The 20,237-nt window shown below is 33.7% G+C and overlaps 2 protein-coding genes across 4 annotated transcripts in view; one reads left to right on the top strand and one right to left on the bottom strand.

Annotated features, from left to right (window-relative positions):
• The window catches only part of LOC128986958 (COMM domain-containing protein 4), a 106,585-nt gene extending 86,833 nt beyond the window's left edge, over nt 1-19,752 (top strand). Inside the window, exons 4-10 of one of the 3 annotated variants that reach the window (XM_054407591.1) lie at nt 180-211; nt 479-550; nt 3,624-3,692; nt 9,991-10,030; nt 13,527-13,630; nt 15,060-15,292; nt 19,533-19,752. In XM_054407591.1, the coding sequence (XP_054263566.1) occupies nt 209-211; nt 479-550; nt 3,624-3,692; nt 9,991-10,030; nt 13,527-13,630; nt 15,060-15,292; nt 19,533-19,551 (540 nt within the window). In that variant the 5' untranslated portion in view covers nt 180-208 and the 3' untranslated portion in view covers nt 19,552-19,752. Of the gene's footprint in view, nt 1-179; nt 212-478; nt 551-3,623; nt 3,693-9,990; nt 10,031-13,526; nt 13,631-15,059; nt 15,349-19,532 lie in introns of all 3 variants that reach the window. The other 2 variants (XM_054407589.1, XM_054407590.1) reach the window with 2 other exon arrangements.
• Nucleotides 6,016-20,237, bottom strand: part of LOC128986957 (mitochondrial coenzyme A transporter SLC25A42) — a 36,504-nt gene continuing 22,282 nt past the window's right edge. The window contains exon 9 of the mRNA XM_054407588.1: nt 6,016-6,038. Within this exon, the coding sequence (XP_054263563.1) occupies nt 6,031-6,038 (8 nt within the window). The 3' untranslated portion in view covers nt 6,016-6,030. The remainder of the gene's footprint in view (nt 6,039-20,237) is intronic.

The raw sequence follows: 20,237 nt of genomic DNA, 5'->3' as shown, positions 1-20,237 counted from the left end.
TTGATTGTTATGAACTTTAGTAATTAGAAGGAAATTGCTCCTTTATAATCTTATGAATGATTGAATGTAGCTGGATATAAATTATATTTGGTGATGAAATATTAATAAGAAAAATCCTAAAACTGTCAGTAATTATAGCAATATATTTGTTCTATATATATTCCAAACTCTTTTTTCAGGTTTAATTTCGAGTAGCAGGACTCATAAGATGGTAAGTTATTATAACGCTAAAATGTCTTAACTTTTATTTTAGCATAAAGGTACCGGGTATCTTAAAAATAAAATAATTTTACAGTTCTTGCCTCTTGCAAAATAAATAAAAATAAAATAAATGAAACAACAACATTCTCACTAAATGAATTTATCAATACATTGGTAAAGATTGTGTACAATCAAGACATACATCTATACAAGTATACATCTATAAATTACACATTTATTTTACCATCTCTAATCAAATGTAATTTTACATTTATAGAGGTTCCGGTTCTGTGGTGATGGCGACTGCCCGGATTGGATTCTTGTCCAGATAAATACACTTGCAAGAATGGTATGTCCTTTGATTTAATCATAGATTATATATAATAATCTGAATTTAATCGGCATCGGTTGCTTTTCTATAGAGTTTTTCAAGTTTAATCTATGCCTTAAAACTACCTTCTCTTAATTAGCTCTTAACTAAGTTCCCTTACACCTGAAAATTCACAAGTTGTTCACCACGTTTATATATTTTTTATTTGTTATTATTTTTTTATTTTTTACCTTAATCAACTTGATTTTTTGAGCAGAATATAGTGCTTTCCAGAGTCATGCTGATTTTAGTGGGCCAGTATTTATATAATATTTTATTTTTAATATTTTCAAGGGGATTAAATGACTTGTAAAGGCTTAAAAATGAGTTCTGTGTTTAATTTAAAAATTTAAGACATAAGGTTCAGTCATCCAAAAACTAGTCTGGTCTGGTTCCTTGTGTCGCTTAGGGATTTTAATGGGTTTATGTCCCACTGTGTCCCATCTTGCACCCAAGCATTATGTTATGATTGCAAATGTGTATAAAAATTAATTACCTTACTCTCAAAATTTAAATTTAAGTAATACTCTGATAACTTAATAAATTTGGAATATTTTTATTTGTAGTAATTTAGGTTGTTTAGCTCTCAATTGACTATCATTTACATGTAGAAAGTATTTCATCTTTAACAAAATCTTAATTAATAAAATCTTTTTAACGAATTTCCCTATAGGGAAGAAGCTATTACCGTAGGTGGCACAGTAAAATCTAGACTGAGGACCAAGTCAAAAATGGCAGACGTTCAAATATTTCTTTAATCTCACTCACAGTATAATAAGCATTGCAAATTCAAGGAATATTTGAACAGCTGTAATTTTTTACTCCATTGTCCGTTTGAGTTCTGGTTTGTGGCATTGTATTTTACTAACGGAGACCCTTAAATTTGATACCAAACTCAACCTATGCTGCTATTTAAGAATTTTGTCTGACTCCTTGTGGACCGTCCCTTATCCGGTCGTCGGTAATTGGGCAGATGTGTGCATTACTATCACCAGTAAGCCCTTGTAAACTTTGGTATTTTTCCAATTGTGGTCTAAAATTTAAAAATAGGTTTCAGACTTAATTGTCTTAATATCTTAATCTGACTTAATTGTTGTATCATGTATGTGTCTGTCAACGCGATAACTTGAGTAATTTTTGTTTGATTTTAATTAAATTTGGCTTGAATGTGTAGGGCAGGATCAACTTGAATAAGTTCGCGAGCCGGCATGACTGGACCATGGGAATGGGGTAATGTGGGGTTTTGAAATAAAAAAAAAAAAATTAAGTTTTTACCCTTAAATCATGGAAATGCCCAATTTTTATTATGACCATCATGAGAGCTTAAAAAACTATTTTGTGTATTGAAGTGTTGTTGTACAATTAAAGATTAGGGAGAAAATTAATAAATTTTTAATGGAGAAAAAGAAAACTATTGTAGTTTGCTTGCTTGTGGATATAATTTTATCACTTTTTAGCAGATTTATTTGTTTCATCCAATACTATTTTAACAATTTCATAACTTTTTATAGCTTCTAACCGTAACAAGACCATCATCAAATTTTTGTTTTGCAATAAGAGTGTTCAAAAGCTTCCCTACAAGCTTCTAGCATGGTGTTAGAAAAATTTTTATATTTTTTATACTGAGACTGCACAAGGGGTTATGCAGAATTGTTTCATCGTGGGAAATCTCTATATCAGTGTAAAGTACACACATTTCTGCTTTTATCATTTATATCCTGAGTGATAAATATTTATCAATTTCTTAGGGCCATGTCATACGAGCGCTATTGCCGTCGCGCAGATGCCGTCGAGATAGCGCCGGAAAAAGTACATGTCATACGTGACGGCAAATGCGTCGCGTTGATGCCGTCCCGCCAACGCCAGGTGCCTGTCATACGTAGCGTCTTCCGGGCGCATTTGCCGTCACGGCAATTATGTTTTACCAAGATGGACACCATCCAGTTAGGTTGTATCAGCTTTTTGCACATTTTAGATACATATGAAGAGTATTATTGTCATTATATGCTTCGCTTCATCAAATTATTTAAAAAAAATACACAAAAACAATATTTAGAGTTTATGACAGAAATCAAAGGAACAGCATTATTTTTATTTAAATATAAAACAAGAAATAGTATATTTCGTACCTAGGGCCGAAAATGAGGTTTTGCCGGCTTGAGATAGTAGCTGGAAAACCATTTCGGTCCGTGGTACGAACGCTATTTTTCACCACACTATACCCTATTACCACTATATTCACCACAACAATAATGCACACTGATAGTCAACAACACTACAACTTTATGGCTATGTGAAGAAATAATTTGAGGAATCAGCAAAAATAAAAATAAATAGTTGCTAGGCAACGGTGACAATAACACAATTCTATTGCAATGCTATGGATTTTGATTGAGTATTTAAAATGCATTAATGTTTTAAGTAAGTAAGCGGACAGCTGATTTTGCGGTTCCGGGCTGTAAAAACATGCTCGGTCCCCATATTACGATGACAGCTGGCATGGTCAGCAAAACGTAACTTTCAGCCACCGATTAACGTATATAATACAGCCAAAAACATCATAGTGTGGTGAAAAACTCTTTTTCAACAGCTGTCATCTGATTCCATTTTTCGTGCATGGCCTCCCCAACTTCGTTCCAGCACTGTGCCTTCAGTTGCCTGATGCTGTAATCACTCGACTTTACATCGTACCGAGGTGGCAGTTTTTCAACTAAATAAAGACATTTTTCCGTATTAAACATCGTATCAATTATCGTAATGATCACTCCAAAGATGTCCCAGTTGTTCTGACAGTGCTCGTGCTCACGCGGCAAATGCGTCCCGCTGGCGCTAGCGCTCGTATGACAGGGTCCCGCGTTACGTGCGCCGCGTCGCTAACGCGACCGTCCGCGTTGGCAGCGCTCAGCGTCCGGCTAACGCGGACTCGCCGACGGCATTAGCGTCCGTATGACATGCTCCATAAGAACCCCATTGCCGGGTTGGAGCGACGGCATCAGCGCGACGGCAAAAGCGCTCGTATGACATGGCCCTTATAAACATATATTTATTTTAGAGCTCAATTAAAATGAAGCTGTTGTGTCAAGTGGTTGCAGACAGTCTAGTGGAAGAGACTCCCTTGAATGTAAGTAGTTTTAAATAGTCATAATTAGCTTTAAATGTTTATTACCTTATACAACATGTATCTTGTGCAGATCCTCGATGCTTAGCTAAGCAAATAGAGCGAGAACAAATCTCTTTGTCATAGTTCATGTCTATTTCAGCGAATTTCCCTTTAGGGAAGTAGCTACCTATTACCTTAAACTGTACCTTAAATAGGTGGCACGGTAAGATTTTATATATAAATTTAAACGAATGGTGTTTTTGGCCTCTGGGGACATCAAAATGAAAAAGTAAATCGGTCCTGGGCCTAGATCTTACCGTGCCACCTACATTTATAGTTTTATTTCCATGTTATTTTTAAGGAGAATATTGTAATATGTTGTAGTTTGCTTGTTTATGGATATATTTTGATCAAACTTGGCAAATTTATTTATTTGATACAGTACTAAGCTATTATTACTTTACCAAAAAATACACTTTATTAGTTTCCTTGTAGCAGCAAACCTAGGTACTCGTTAAATCTAATGTTATTTAAATAGATTTAATTGAAAATCAATTCAGACAAAAAGAAAATCGCTTAGTTTGCAGGTTTGCTGCGGCAAGGGTATTTTATTGAAATGTTGATAGCTGTGTCGTCGGGAGCCCATAGTATCGCACCATCAAAATATATCCATTATCCATAAACAAGCAAACTACAACATATTACAATATTTGATCAAACTTGGAAAATTTATTTACCCTTATACTAAGCTATAATTTATTTTACAAAAAAACACACTTTGTTAGTTTCCCTGTAGCAGCAAACCTAGGTACTCGTTAAACCTAAATGTTAGTTTAATAGATATAATTGAAAATCTCTTCAGGCAAATGGAAATTCGCTTAGTCGGCAGTTTTGCTGTAGCGGGGGTAATTAATACATTTACTACTATCTAATTTGTATGCACTGAAAAGAGCGGGTTTGATCCTGGACATTAAAGCATTTTAATGGGAACCTCTAAAATTTTGTGGATTTTGATGCTTTGACACATAAAAATACCATTGAGAGTAGGGTACAGATTACTTAGGGGGAAGTTAAATCTCCCAACAAATGACAATGGGGTACCACTCGCACCTTCTTACACCTATACAGTAGAGTCCCGCAAACTCAGCGTAATGTGGACTGGAAGGGTGCCGAGTTTGTGAAATGCTGGGTTATCGGGAACTAGGGTTAAAAATAAGGACAATACATTTTTTAATCATTTTAGCTGCCTTATTTATTTATATTTATATTACAAGTCAGTATTAAGTCATCAGATATCGTACAATAAATCCTTGGTACGAGTTTTGAATGATTTGACTTGAGCCCATGTTTAACTCGGACTCAAAAAATCACTAATTTTCTGAGCCAGATGATGGCCGAGTTATCCAGACTACCGGGTTATCGAGTGCCGAGTTTGCGGGACTCTACTGTACAAGTTCATATGTGGCATCAGCATTATGGCCTTGGTGAAATTTGTAGAAAAATACTAGTAAAAAATGCCACCACAGTAAAAGTTAGATCATGTTTTTTAATGTTGTGTTTTAAAATAATGGTGTTAACTAGTTTGTCTTTATTGTTAACCAGATTTTTTCATTAAATTCAATTCAATCTATATAGTATACAACATTTCAGCACAAAGTTTTAGGTCTATGATTTTAATTAAGCCCAAATTAAATAATACAATAAAAACACCATTTAATTAAACTGCTGTATATGTCTTCAACTATTTTAAACCTATAAAGCATGACAAGGGTATTTAAAATAATTTTTGTTTGAATTTGCTTTAGGCCTACCCAAATATGCCCCAACCATTCTGTATAACAAAACCACTCAAAGGTAAATTCACACAATATGAATATCAGGTGTAGTTGAGTGAGTCACAATCATTTATCAACTAAAACAAGTTAAGCCACTAACAGGATCAGCTGCTTATGCATTTTTATTTATGTAATCAAGCTAAAATAACTGGCATTTCACCAGTGTGCACAATGAAGCGATGTTTGCCCAACTAATTCTGTCGCAGAGTGAGAACAATAATGCAACATGTTTACACCAAATTAATTGATCGCCAGAGCGACACTATCATTAATAGCTAATCGGTTTTTGCGGAGTTAAGGGAGATTATGGGAGATTGTTTTAATCTTTAGCTCGGTTAAAAAAAAATGCTTGTACAATATTAATAGAAAGATTTTGTTTTTGGTTGAATGCTTGTATTTGATTTACAATGCGTATATTTTTCAAACAAAGAAGAAGCTAATCTTCTTACATTGTTTAGCAAATTTCTGTAGGTGGCACGGAAAGACATAGTCCCAGGACCGATTTACTTTTCATTTTGATGTTCTCAGATGCCTAAAACACAATTCGTTCATATTTATTTGTATATATACAAATAGTAATAAAGTCATTATTAAAATAAATACGCAATTCGGTAGTTATATCTCATTACTCCTTCCGGAAACAGCTATTTATAATTTTTTTTAAATTTCTTGACATTGCCAAATACAATCTCATATTTCCAGCTTTGGGCCGACATAATGATATTTTCAATGGCTTTGTTAGAATCGGTTATATTCTATAAGGAAAATTATAGTTTTTTTACAGTAGAGTCCACCGTAAACAAACCTTTTAAATTCAACTTTTTGAAAATCAATAAAAGTGCGCCACAACATTGCTTAAGACATTTTTTATACATCCTTTTATAAACTGTCAATAGTATAAACAACTTTCCCACATTTTAAGTTTTAAAATGATAAACAAATGTGAATTTTAGCAGATCCACTTATGAAGGCATATTTACTGCGTTAAACATAATTTTAATTCATTTTTCATTAAATGTCAACAATTACCATAACACATTTAGTAGTGTATAATTTTTGTATCTAGTGAATCGTAATAATTGTATAATTAAGTACAGGGCATAAAAAACATGTTAGCCACTGTAACCCATAGCCTTAGTGGCTATGGGTGGTGCCGGCATACATTTATTAATTCACAGTAAAAATGTTATAATGTTATGATTCACATTTTAAATGTATTAAAAAGCTCCATTCATACTTGGCTTAAATTACCTACTTTGTATGGTCGCCATTTCATTGAAAAGTAAAGTATTAAAGTATAATTTAAAAAGTAATTAAAAATAAAATTTTTAAAATATTTTTTACAGTATTCTCAGCTTTTGTTAAGTAAACAAGTGATTAACATGCTTGAACTTGATTGAGCTATGATTTTGGCCCAAGAGGTTGTAAAGGGAGTCTTGGCCTGTTACAAAGTTCTAGAATATGTAATTAAGGGAGATTAACTTATATGGACTACTTACAGGCAAATATAATCAGAAAATGTGTTAAAAGATAAGTAGAAATGTGCCATTTTCACTTTGATTTATGCAAAAAAAAACCCCGGACCCCCCTTTTTGCTGGGCGGTGGAATACCCCAGTAAGTCCGGCCCACTGTCGCTCAGTGGAAATCCCTTAAAATATGCTCTGATTTAGTATACATCAACTAAACCTGTACATTGTATTGTAATCGTTAAGCACAGCTTTAACCACTTTAAAAACTATTTGTAATGCATTGAATACTGGATAAGAGTAGAGAATTTTATAAATACAAAGGTAAGTTATAATCAAATAAATACTGCACACATTTATATTGTAAATTATTTTAATAAAGATTTATTCAATGGGGCACATATTTTTTAGACAAGCTAAATTGTTAAACATTTTTTCTTGCTGCACACTATAACTTATATCAATTAGATTTAGATAAAACTCAAATAATAATATATCTAAGAAGTGTTCAGTGTAATTCTTTGGGTGTTTGTAAATTGGGCTATTTTAAGTGCGTTCTACTCCCACTTGGAGTATTTATTTGACCAAGAATGAATATAGCCAATTTTAACAGTTAACATTTTAACTGCTGACTGTACCATTGGGTACATCCCTGCCCAAAGACATAGTGTTATTATCAATGTTATTAGTCTACACTGGGCAGTTGTTCTTGTAGGCAGTTGGTTGTTGCGAGTGTTAGACTGAGGGCAGATTACATATGGAAGTGACAAGTAGCGTCTGCAAGGTAATCCAATCCCAACCAACGCCTTTGTACTGGCCAACAGATGGAATTACTGTAACACACTTACCTTTGCCACCGAATCACGGAAATACCTTACTTTAAACTTCTTTTCCAACCTTACACAAAACTTAAAATATACAACACATTTAGGACAATAAACCAGCAGTGTACCAATACAAGTACAATGCTTTATTGCCTTTCCAAGCGTATATGTAATAGTTTTCTATATATATATATTTTTGTTAATACCTCACTTAGTTATATTTCCAAAGATTACTACAACTGATTTTCATACTAACCAAAATGTTGCAAAAACTCAGACTTCTTACTCTTTGCAAGTCACTCCACAATGCCCACTCTAGCAGATATAAAACAATTTTACTTAGTAACTAACGTTAGCTGTATAAAGTAGAGTAAAAGAACTGTATAGTGGAAGTAAAAGTTTAAGTGTATCTTACAATCTTCTACTATTAATTTTATGCGATAGGATTATATGTGCCTTTTAGCGAATTTTCCATTTATAGGGAATAAGCTATTACCGTAGGTCTCATAGTAAGACCTGGACCCGGGACTGATTTACTTTTTTGTTTTGATGTCCCCAGAGGCCAAAAACACCATCTGTTCAAATTCATATATATATATATGTACATGTGTCCGTTAGCGCAATAACTCGAGCATAAATTATCCAATCTTGATGAAATTTGGTAAAAACTTGTAAACCTACGTTTATTCAAACGAGTTCGCGAACCAGCATGATCGGACTATGGGAACGGGGGTTTTTATGGGGTAAAAATTAGTTTTTCCTATTTTTGACTCTAAAAACATAAAATTTCACATTTGTAGAGTAAAAAAAAATTATATTGAAGCGTTGCTTAATGCCTAACGGTTAAGGAGATAAATAAAAAAACTTTAAATTTAAAATTCACATGTTATTCTTACGGAGAATAATAATAATAAACCGAATAAATGATTGTATCAATGATTATAGCATTACTCATAATATAAATAAGTGAATTCTACATATGTCATTTCATTTTCATCCAAAAGCTGAATTTGTATCGAAAACGCTGAATGTTTACAGCTGTTACGTTAAGCAAATGGTATTATACCAAAAGCTAGAGTAGAATGTTAGCGTCGGCTGCTAGACTTTTTAAAATTTAAAACTTGATTTCTAAAAAACTGAAACCCTAAACTAAAATTATGGCTTCGACATTCCCTAGTTCTTAGAATTATCTTTCTTTCAAGACAAAAATCATGAAAATCCGTCAAGTGGTTGATTCAGAATCGTGAAATAAAAAAAAAACACTGTCACGTATATATATATGATTTGACAATTTTCAGGGAATATTTTAGTAGAAATCCAGCCAGGTAAATGGAAATTTGCTTAGTCTCCAGGTTTGCTGCGGCGAGGGTATTCTCATTTTTGACCCTCAAAACATTTTCCCAACTTCTCCCTAAACCATTTTGAAGATCTTTAAAAAAGTATAATTTAGTAGCCTATATTGAAGTGTTTTTGTATGGTTACTGGTTATGGAGAAAATAAAATAATTGTTAATTTTAAATTCCCACGTTATTCTTATGGAGAATAAGTAAACTGTAGTAATTTGCTTGTTTATGAATATATTTTGATCACACTTGGCAAATTTATTTATTTTATACTAAGCTATTAATATTTTACTAAAAAAACACACTTTGTTACCCTCCCTGTTGCAGCAAACCTAGATACTTGTTAAACGTAATGTTATTGAAATGGATTTAATTGAAAAAGAAAAAAAAATGGAAATTTGCTTAGTCTGCAGGTTTGCTGCAGCAGGGGTAATTTTAGTTTTATTCTATAGATAGAGTACAGACTTTCCTTTTACATTCCAATATTACAAAAAGCATTTATAAAACAAATGTTAAAATGCAGCTTTTTATTTTGGTGATTGCTGCATTTAGTTCAGTGAACTAATTATTTAGCTGAACTGAACTATAAATGTAAATTGAAAACATTAATTTAAAAACAATATAGAGTAACATAATGGAAATGTTGAACATTGATATGAACAATGTTTATGCTTTTCCAACAAAATCTGGTTGAATAGAGCACACACTCCCCTGGGCTTGAAAGCTGCTTTGCCCAATACAAGCAAGAGTCTGTGAATAATCAATATCGATTGCTACTTTTCACTAACAAAGTATGTATAAGACACACTCAATAAGTAATGCAACAATTTAATTAATCAATGTTTTTCAGTATGAAAAAGTTAAGAAGCTGACTTCTGATGCTAAATTTGGTAAGTAGGTTGTATTATTTGTTCAACTGCCAAAGTACGGTAAGTTTTAGAGAATTTCCTATGTAGGGAATAAAGCCGGGTTTTCCTAGGCGCGTAGTCGGCCAGCGGAGAGAGGAACGCGGAGAGCGGACTCAGCTTGTCTTAGGTAATTTAATGTTACTGTTTTCCTAGCAGCGGAGCGGAATGCCATGTTAATTTCAATTCCGCTCTCCGCTGGCCGACTCCGCGTCTAGGAAAACCCAGCTTAAGCTATTAAAGTAGGTCTCATAGTAGACCTGGACCAGAGACTGATTTACTTTTTCGTTTTGATCAATGGTGTAGTCGTAAATTTTCCAGTGTGGGAATGCTCACCATTTTCACAGAATAATACAGGTTGCTTACCAATATATAGGTTCTTAGGAAAAAGCAGAGTGGAAACGCACCACTACACCACTAGTTTTTATGTCCTTGAGGCCAAAAACACCATCCGTTCGAATTTATATATATATATATATAAATTTGTCCGTTAGCACAATAACTCAAGCAAAAATTATCCGATATTTATGAAATTTGGTACAAACGTGTAAACCTACATCCAAACAAGTTCGTGAACCTGCGTGCTCAGACCATGGGAACAAGGTTTTATGGGTAAAAATTGGGTTTTCTCATTTTTTACTTTGAAAACCAGAAAATTCCCAATTTATCTCTATACTATTTTATATAGCATAAAAAACAAATAATTTAGTATCTTAGTGTTTTTGTACGGTATTGGTTATGGGGAAATTTCATAAAATTGTAAATTTAAATACTCCCATGTTTTTTTAAATAGAGAATTAGTAAACTGTTGTAGTTTGCTTGTTTATGGATATATTTTGATCAAACTTGGCAAATTTACATATTTTAAACTAAGCTATTAACATTTTCTAAAAAAACACACTTCATCCCCCTCCCTTTAGCAGCAAACCTAGATACTCAATAAAGGTAATGTTATTGAAATGGATTTAATTGAAAATCAAATCAGACAAATGAAAATTTGCTTAGTCTGCAGACTTGTTGCTGTGGGGGGGGGGGGGGTATTTTAAGTTCACTTAGAAATATGATTGCCAAAACAAATAATTTGAGGAAGTTTGTATTTTATTCAATATCTACTCAAACTCACTTACCAAATAGAAGCTTCATTATCTTGGAGATCAGTTAGTTAAAATCAATTTAAATGTTTCTGCATAAATATTATTTTTATTAATGTATCTATGTGTCAGTAAGTCCAAACCTTTTTTTTCCAACTACAATATATATAATATGTTGAGTAACATTGTTTATTGTCAGTTTTTAGCCGTTGTTGGTAGTTATTTGTGTATTTCCAATATAACCGTTTATCTTTCTTCCAAGAAAATATTACTGGTAATGATGTTTATCTGGTACTATTTGGGGATGTTGTGTTGTCCTTATGGTTATTATTGTAGCAAGTGGGGCTTAATTAAAACTTCACATATTAATATAACATACATTTATTAGGAGCTCTATTAAAGATTTTACAATTCGGTTCTAAGTCCATTTTGCAGAGAGCGAGTCTCCTTCTTAATCAAAGTGAGCTGGTGCTACCAGTGCTGCCAACATAGCACTTTCAAACTAAACTAACAAAACTTTACTATATATAACAAAACAACTCACAACACCTCCCCCTTAAATCTTTTATCCTCTAACCATAGATAAAACATACTCCCTTCTCTAACAATTTAACAAAGTTTCAAAGGTTCGGGTCCTACCGACTGCGCCATGTTGTGTTGTCCTTATGGTTATTATTGTAGCAAGTGGGGCTTAATTAAAACTTCACATATTAATATAACATACATTTATTAGGAGCTCTATTAAAGATTTTACAATTCGGTTCTAAGTCCATTTTGCAGAGAGCGAGTCTCCTTCTTAATCAAAGTGAGCTGGTGCTACCAGTGCTGCCAACATAGCACTTTCAAACTAAACTAACAAAACTTTACTATATATAACAAAACAACCCACAACAGGGGATAAACAATCTATGATATAGGTAGTCCTTTTAATTGCTTTGTAGTCGTTTAAACCGCTTCATAGTATGGTCACTGAGGTTTTAAAATGTTAATGGCGAGTTTGTTCCACACAATATCATTTACATCAGAGGAGATAGTGCGTGTTTATTTACTTCACTCTCATTCATGATTCACCTTACAAACGTACATACACTAACTGTGTGCGAAGCAATTGTTGAACATGTTGTGAGGAACTGGGACTTTTTCTCAATCTTATCCCACGACAGTAGCGAAAATAATTACCTTAATTCCAGGGAATACTTCTATGAAATGTCTAGGCCTTACCTTTGGCGTTTACCTTTGGTGGGTTGTGTGAGCTGGTTGACAACTATTCACATTTGTTTTGGAGGTTTATCGGAATGGTGAATTATAAGTCAAGTTTGGTGATGAACGTAATACCAAGATTTACACAATCCCTGTCTAGCAGGCACTTCGACATTTTAGATCCCGCAATCTCAACGTAATAAACCAAGGTGTAAACGGCGTAGCAGGTGTACAGACAAACAAAGGAAAAAGCAGGCAAAGAACGCCAACAAAAAGTATGGACAAACTCATCCTGATAGACATTCCCCAAAGATTCAATGGATGGTGAAAAATCCATCAGCAATGACATAAAATCTGAAAATAGACTATGAAGGAGATAGCTCGGTGGCGATAGGTACCAAGACGTTTAAATGCAAGTACTGCAAGGCCTTAAAATGAAGAGAAGAAACACCGGGCATGTGCTGCAACGGTGGTAAAGTGCAACTACTGTACTACTTTGCAGCACCTGCCTGAACTTTTATGCAGTCTGGTCATGGGCAACCACCCTGAGCATACACACTTTATGTACCGGGTGAGACATTATAATAACTGCTTTAATATGACATCGTCTGGAGCAAAACATGTTTTTTGCAATTAAACACTAATTTATAAAAAATTTAACCAACTTGCAAGTTTCCGTAGCGAAGCACGGGTATTCCGCTAGTCTAATTATAATTCTGATAAACTTTATTGCCTTACAATAAATATTTAACAATATATCTATAACAGGTGAAATTGATTGTAAAAAAATATTTAAAATTACAAAATCTTACAAGAACAACTTAACAATGCATGATTTTGATTTTAAATTATCATTGAATGTAAAGTAGAAATTAGGATCCAATATGTAACTAGTTTACATTATAATAGGCTTATTAACAAAAGATGTACAGCTTCAAAATGATTGTATTGATTGCATTTTCAAGTTTTAGAAAAATTTGCCAAGTTAGGGGCCAGAATCCGAATTTTCATATCATTTTACCTCTTGTAATGATTTTAAATTTGGCTTTTAAAAGCTGTATATTCCAACTATACCAAGGGTGTAGCTGACTTTCAGAAGTCTGTTAATTATGGCTTTTAGTTGTGGTGTCCATTAGTTCTAGGAGAGGTGTCTAGTTTTGTTGATTCTGTAGTGTATTCCTTTACTTTAGATGAGGACGAGGTGAAGGCAACAGTATCAGCTTTGACATACATTCTGACCAGTGCAGCCAAGTACGGTGTACCAGAGAACACCTTAACCCGTGAACTACAGCAGGTACGAGTAGCTTCTAGGCACTAATAATTGATCAATTGAGAAAAATGTGCAAATACTCAATGGCTGGATATTACATGTTTTGCTATTGTCTTGTTTTCCTACTGTCTGTATCATTTTAAATAAATGAAACGATATTTTTGCTTTGCTCTCAGGTAAAAGAAAAATTTCACGTAATATTGTAATTGTAGTTTTCATCACTGGGAGCGAAAGTGGCTCTTTTTGTTATGCAAAGGAAAATATGATTAAGTACCAAAAAGACACTTTCGCTCCGTTTGATGAACAACTATTATCATCATACTGTGAAAATAAGCTTCTAATCGTTATAAAATTAGACCACCTAATTTGAGGTTGTAAAAAGTCGTCATAAATGTTTACATTACTTTTTTTTACAGACATAACTATTACAAATATACAAACATAAATATTGTGTAGTTAGTAGCGTTTCCATAATTCACTGATAAAATTTTGAGGTTACCGAACCAAAAAATGCACCATAGGTTTTTTCTTTTTCCTATTTGAAGCTACCTGAAAATGGTGATTTTGCTGACGATTTAGAGAACTAAAAACGGCTGCTTTCAGGACAGTATGATGAAAAATATATTCTCTAATAAAATAAACAGTTGATTGCCATCCACGCCATCTAGGCTAGTAGAAATGAATCAAACATCAGTGCCATCGTCTCAATATGTTATTGCAAAAAACTAATTGCAATAGGGCCTACCAAAAAGGCAATATCAAGGTTTTTTTTATTGGGTGGTGAACTTATCCATCTATACTCATATAATAAGGGTTTCTCTCCATATCCCTCCTCCCTTGAAGGGTTTCTTTAAAATCTCTTTTCAGCCATCCAACCTAACCGATTATGTGTCATTTTAAAGCTTTTGATCTAGTGGATAGACAACTGGTAACTAAAATGGTAATTTCCTTTAGGGTTTTGCCCCCCTAGCGTTTGATATACTTCTAGAGGTTGATTTAGTGATTCTGACCCACTTTCTTTATAATGGTTTAATTGTGAACAGTTCCTATTAGTTGAATCCTTCTTACTATGCTTAATCAAAGCCAAATTGTAAACAAGAGACAAAATGGTTTATAAAATGGGGTTTAAATGAGTTACTATTTTGGTGATTTTAACCTGATTGAGGTAAGTAAATGACTTATTATGGTGTTTGAAAAGCAACATACTTAATTTACTGTGAATTAGTAGTTTTAATTAGCCTACCTAATAACTATCTCAAACAGACATAATCTCTGTAGAGTAAATGTGTATATCATTAAGTATTTGTTTTGTCTCAGACCCGAGTTGTGGACCCTATTAAACGCTAAATTTTCACACGGGTCCCCTCGTGAAGCATTTTGTTTATACTACAAGATTAAATAGGCAATATGTGGTTATTTTAACATAGTTTCTTGTCGCTGTTTGTTGGTACAGATAGGTTTTCCTCGGGAGCACGGGCAAGCATTGTGTCGTGTGTACAGTGAGCGTGAGGCAGCATTGACGTCTCGTCTGGTCCGTCAGAGTCTACGAACCTCACGACTGGTGGATGTTGCTACACAGAGACATGGGGCTCACTGTACTGTCACTCTCACCTACTTCAACAGTCAGACTGACCTAACACACAAACAAACCTTCACTGCCTCAGACTCCCAGATCACTACTCTTCTGTGTGGTATTATATACCTTGTACAGTAGTGTAATAGGCTATCTTGGTTATATAGGGGTAAGCTTGTTAGTACAGACATATAAAACCATAAAAAAAACTTTTTAAATTCGTCCCATATGAATAACATTAGAAGCTACCTTCTTCTTCTTTTTATTTGTTTACGTTTTGCGACCAACAATTTTTAAGACAGAGAGAACGACTTTTACTCTAAGCTCTTTCATTCATGGAGTAAACGGTTTGGGGTTTATGAATATATATCATTATAATTTCACAACTTTCAGAATAATAAATTGAACTTTACAATGTTAGTCGGCAGTTATATACCGTTTATTTTCAGTATTAAAATTCACCTTTACATTAAAAATATATTTGTATATATTTAGAACTAATAGTCCAGCATCTATAGGGGGTTGAGTATGCACTGAAAGTGTAAGTCTTTTTGACTTTTGATTGTTGTTGGGGGCATCTTGGAGATGACAAAAACCGATGTTGTCGCCCTCCCAGCAGGTGCACAACTTGGGGGGGAGGGGGGGAAGGTGCTCTGAGACGCGTTCTAGAAAATCGCTTATATCTCGTGAACTAGACACGATAGAAACAAGCTCTAAACGGCATTGTATTACCAACTTCATCTGCTTTAAAAAAGTATCCAGGAAAAGTCCAGTATTAATGATATTAGTTGAGTTATTTAACAATTTATTTAAAATTTTGAATAAAAACCCCAAAAAACGTAAAATTATCCATTAAAACCCCTTTAAAACAACACAAAGTACAGTTTTTCATTGTGCATTATATGTTTTACACGCTTAAGTGACTTTATATGGTAATTATATCGAAATATTACAAGGTTATGCGAGGTTTCCGATGAAGCGGCACGGTGACGCGGATGACGCCACTGCGCGGCAGAAATCAGCGTCTAGAACAGACTTATAAGCATTGGGTATGTACCGAAAGTGTAACGCATTTTGACTTTTGATTGTTGTTGGGGGCACCTTGGAGATGACAAAAACCGATGTTGTCGCCATTTCATCAGGTGCACAACTTCGTGGGAGGGGGGGGGGGAAGTAGCGCTGAGGTGCGTTCTAGAACATCGCTCATATCTCGTGAACTAGACACGATAGAAACATGTTTTAAACGGCATTGTATTATAAACCGCATCTGCTTTAAATATCATACAATAAAAAATCCCATATCAATGATCAAAATTGAGTTATTTAACATTTTATTTGAAATTACAAATTTAAAGTCAAAATACCGTTTATCTACCTAAAAAACTCTCATAAAACAATGAATAGTACTGTTTTTAGAGTGTATTCTATGTTCAACACACGAATTACAAAAAATTAAGTGTACTGCACTTTCCTTAAAATATTATGTACGGAGTTCTCGGGTTAGCGAGAAAATAATTATAAGCTGTTTTTAACACTAGGCTATTTTAAATATAAAATTTTTTAACAAAAATATAGGTACAAATACCAAAGAAAATACTTCAGTTTGAAATGTATACGGTTTTATTAAAAGAATATTAAAATAGACTTGGAAATGCTGTACTTCATTTTAAAACTTAACTATCATATAAACTACACATAAGAAAACAATGGATACAATTTCAGCCATATTGTTTGAAACGGTCTTAAAGATAAGGATTTCTACAATTTTTAAAACATTTGCAGTAGGATCTGCAGGATGACTTGTTTGAAAAGCAGCTACAAGTTGATCTAGAACAAGTCTTGCATTTACATGGCTTTAGCAAATTTGTAGGAGCCGGGGGCAGTGTCATAGGAAGGGGGCGCAATTTTCCTGAGCTGTTTTTGAAAAATCCGTACTGGAATAGATCTAAAGGCTCTATTTCTGCTGTCAAGGACTTTTTTCAAAAATATAATTGGGCACTACACCGTAACAGGTGTAATTTGAAGCTGTCCGGTGTGCAAGGCATTTTACTAATGTCCTTGACGGTAGATGGATAAGTTGTGATTGCTATATAGCGGCTGTCATTGCAGGTGCATCCTTTTCTTCTTAATCCTGCTGCTCCTACTGCAAATGTTTTAATAATTGTAAAAATCCTTATCATTAAGACCGTTTCAAACAAGATGACTGAAATAGTATCCATTGTTTTCTTATGTGTAGTTTACATGGTAGTAAGTTTTAAAATGAAGTACAGCATTTCCAAGTCTATTTTAATATTATTTTAGTAAAAACTGTATACATTTCAAACTTAAGCATTTTCTTTAGTAGTTGTACCTAGATTTTTGTTTAAATTTTATTTTTAAAATAGTATAGTGTTAAAAACAGCTTATAATTATTTTCTCGCAAACTCGAGAACACCGTACATATTATTTTGAGGAAAGTACAGTACGCTTACTTTTTTGTAATTCGTGTGTTGAACATAGAATGCAATCCAAACACAGTACTATTCATTGTTTTATGAGAGTTTTTTAGGTAGATAAACGGTATTTTGACTTTAAATTTGTAATTTCAAATAAAATGTTAAATAACTCAATTTTTATCATTGATATGGGATTTTTCATCGTATAATATTTAAAGCAGATGCGGTTTATAATACAATGCCGTTTAAAACATGCTTCTATCGGGTCTAGTTCACGAGATATGAGCGATGTTCTAGAACGCGCCTCAGCGCTACTTCCCCCCCCCCCCCCTCCCACGAAGTTGTGCACCTGATGAAATGGCGACAACATCGGTTTTTGTCATCTCCAAGGTGCCCCCAACAACAATCAAAAGTCAAAATGCGTTACACTTTCGGTACATACCCAATGCTTATAAGTCTGTACTACACTCTGATTTCTGCCGCGCAGTGGCGTCATCCGCGTCACCGTGCCGCTTCATCGGAAACCTCGCATAACCTTGTAATATTTCGATATAATTACCATATAAAGTCACTTTAGCGTGTAAAACGTATAATGCACGATGAAAAACTGTACTTTTTGTTGTTTTAAAGGGGTTTTAATGGATAATTTAACGTTTTTTAGGGGTTTTTATTCAAAATTTTAAATAAATTGTTAAATAACTCAACTAATATCATTAATACTGGACTTTTCCTGGATACTTTTTTAAAGCAGATGAAGTTGGTAATACAATGCCGTTTAGAGCTTGTTTCTATCGTGTCTAGTTCACGAGATATAAGCGATTTTCTAGAACGCGTCTCAGAGCACCTTCCCCCCCCTCCCCCCCAAGTTGTGCACCTGCTGGGAGGGCGACAACATCGGTTTTTGTCATCTCCAAGATGCCCCCAACAACAATCAAAAGTCAAAAAGACTTACACTTTCAGTGCATACTCAACCCCCTATAGATGCTGGACTATAAGCAGCTTTTTACATTATTCAATTTAATGTTGGCATTTAATAGTCAAAGATGTTAGTCTATTTTCATAACCAAAATGCTATGCGAAGGGAGGGAAACTGGCCCACGACGTAGGGAGTGGTAAAGGAAGTAAAAAGGTGAGCAGTGCAGAGTGTGGAAATAATGTATCTGTAATACTTAAATGCTATGTGAAGAGAGGGAAACAGGTCTACAATGTAGGAAGTAGTGAAGGAAGTATTCAAGGTGAGCGGTCCAGTGTGTGGGAAGCCTTTGTGGCAGTTATATTAATGTATCTGCAATTCTAAAATGCTATTGGAAGAGAGGGAAACAGGTCCACGATGTAGGAAGTGGTAAAGGCGAGAAGTTCTGAGTGTGGGAACAGTTTGTGGCAGTTAGATTAATGTACATGCAATACTAAAATGCTGAGGGACGGGAGGTAAACAGGTCCACGACGTAGGTCTAGTGTAGTTAGAAGTGGTAAATGCAAGCAGTGCGGAGTGTGGGAACCGTTTATGGGATTTAGATTAATTAGTTAGATAAACATATATTGGATTTCTAATCATTTTTAGGTGATGTAATAGCGCTTTTATTAGTATGTGTTACATATCAATACTATATTTTTAAGAAGACTCCTTTACACCGCTGTGGCAATTAGGTTAAGTTATATTAGTTCAGTTTGGCTAAGTTTTGTTTATGATAGGCCTCATAACAAATAAGGAAATAGGCTTCAAATAATCAAAAGACGTTTTGTACTGGAACAATGGATTTACCTCCTATCGATAAACCTAGTTCTAGGAAATGGTTAAAGACAAAAGTATTATTGGATGTAACATGCAATCTAGCATTATACTTGGATATATTGAGACATCCAATAACTAGAATACTTTATGTCTATTGTAATGTATTTTTATGTTGTTTTTTTTCAGATCTCAAGCTATGCAGTGAAAGACTTGAAACTTTGGAAAATGAACTGTGAAAATTTATGTTTGTTATTAACTGTGAAGCATATAAAAAATATTACAACAAATATTTTTCCATGTTTTGTTACATAGTACATATCTATCTCATTTTGTAATGCAATTATGTTAAATTTAGAGTATAGCTGTATGAGTATTTTGTTATTAAATTGTAATACATTTTCTCCACATAAAATAATTATTCTTCTTAACAGACCTGCTTTGGTTGTAAATTGCTGAGCGTTAAGTTATGTTAAGTTAATTTTAAGTTTATATACATAATGACCCACTTGTTTCAAAATTTTACACCAATAGACCATGACAAAATTTTATTAATCAGAATACAAGTCATAAAACATAAATATAAAATTTTCCTATTCATTATTATTGTTAGGAATGTTTCTAACAGACAATTAATTAACACAATACCTAGTTCAAATCACACATTTACAGTTTTCACTGTTAAATTCTTGTCCTTCATCTGATTGATTGGTGAGAACATGTATTATGTTCTTGACACTTCCCAACAAATAGTTTTTCTTACAAAATCAGCTCCCTTACTATCAGCCAGCAATTACTAGTAGGAAAATGCAAATGAAATGCTAAGTCACTTTGGATTGTAATAGTAGTAGGTTTGTTAAATTAGCTACTATAAATATTTGGTCTAAATCTTTA

This window comes from Macrosteles quadrilineatus, unplaced genomic scaffold, assembly GCF_028750875.1.
Source record: "Macrosteles quadrilineatus isolate MER2022 unplaced genomic scaffold, UCM_ALF_1.0 Scaffold_2__2_contigs__length_208266976, whole genome shotgun sequence".
Lineage (NCBI taxonomy): Eukaryota > Metazoa > Arthropoda > Insecta > Hemiptera > Cicadellidae > Macrosteles > Macrosteles quadrilineatus.
The sequence above is the reverse complement of the archived record's forward strand: the minus strand, read 5'-3'. Positions and strand labels throughout refer to the sequence as shown.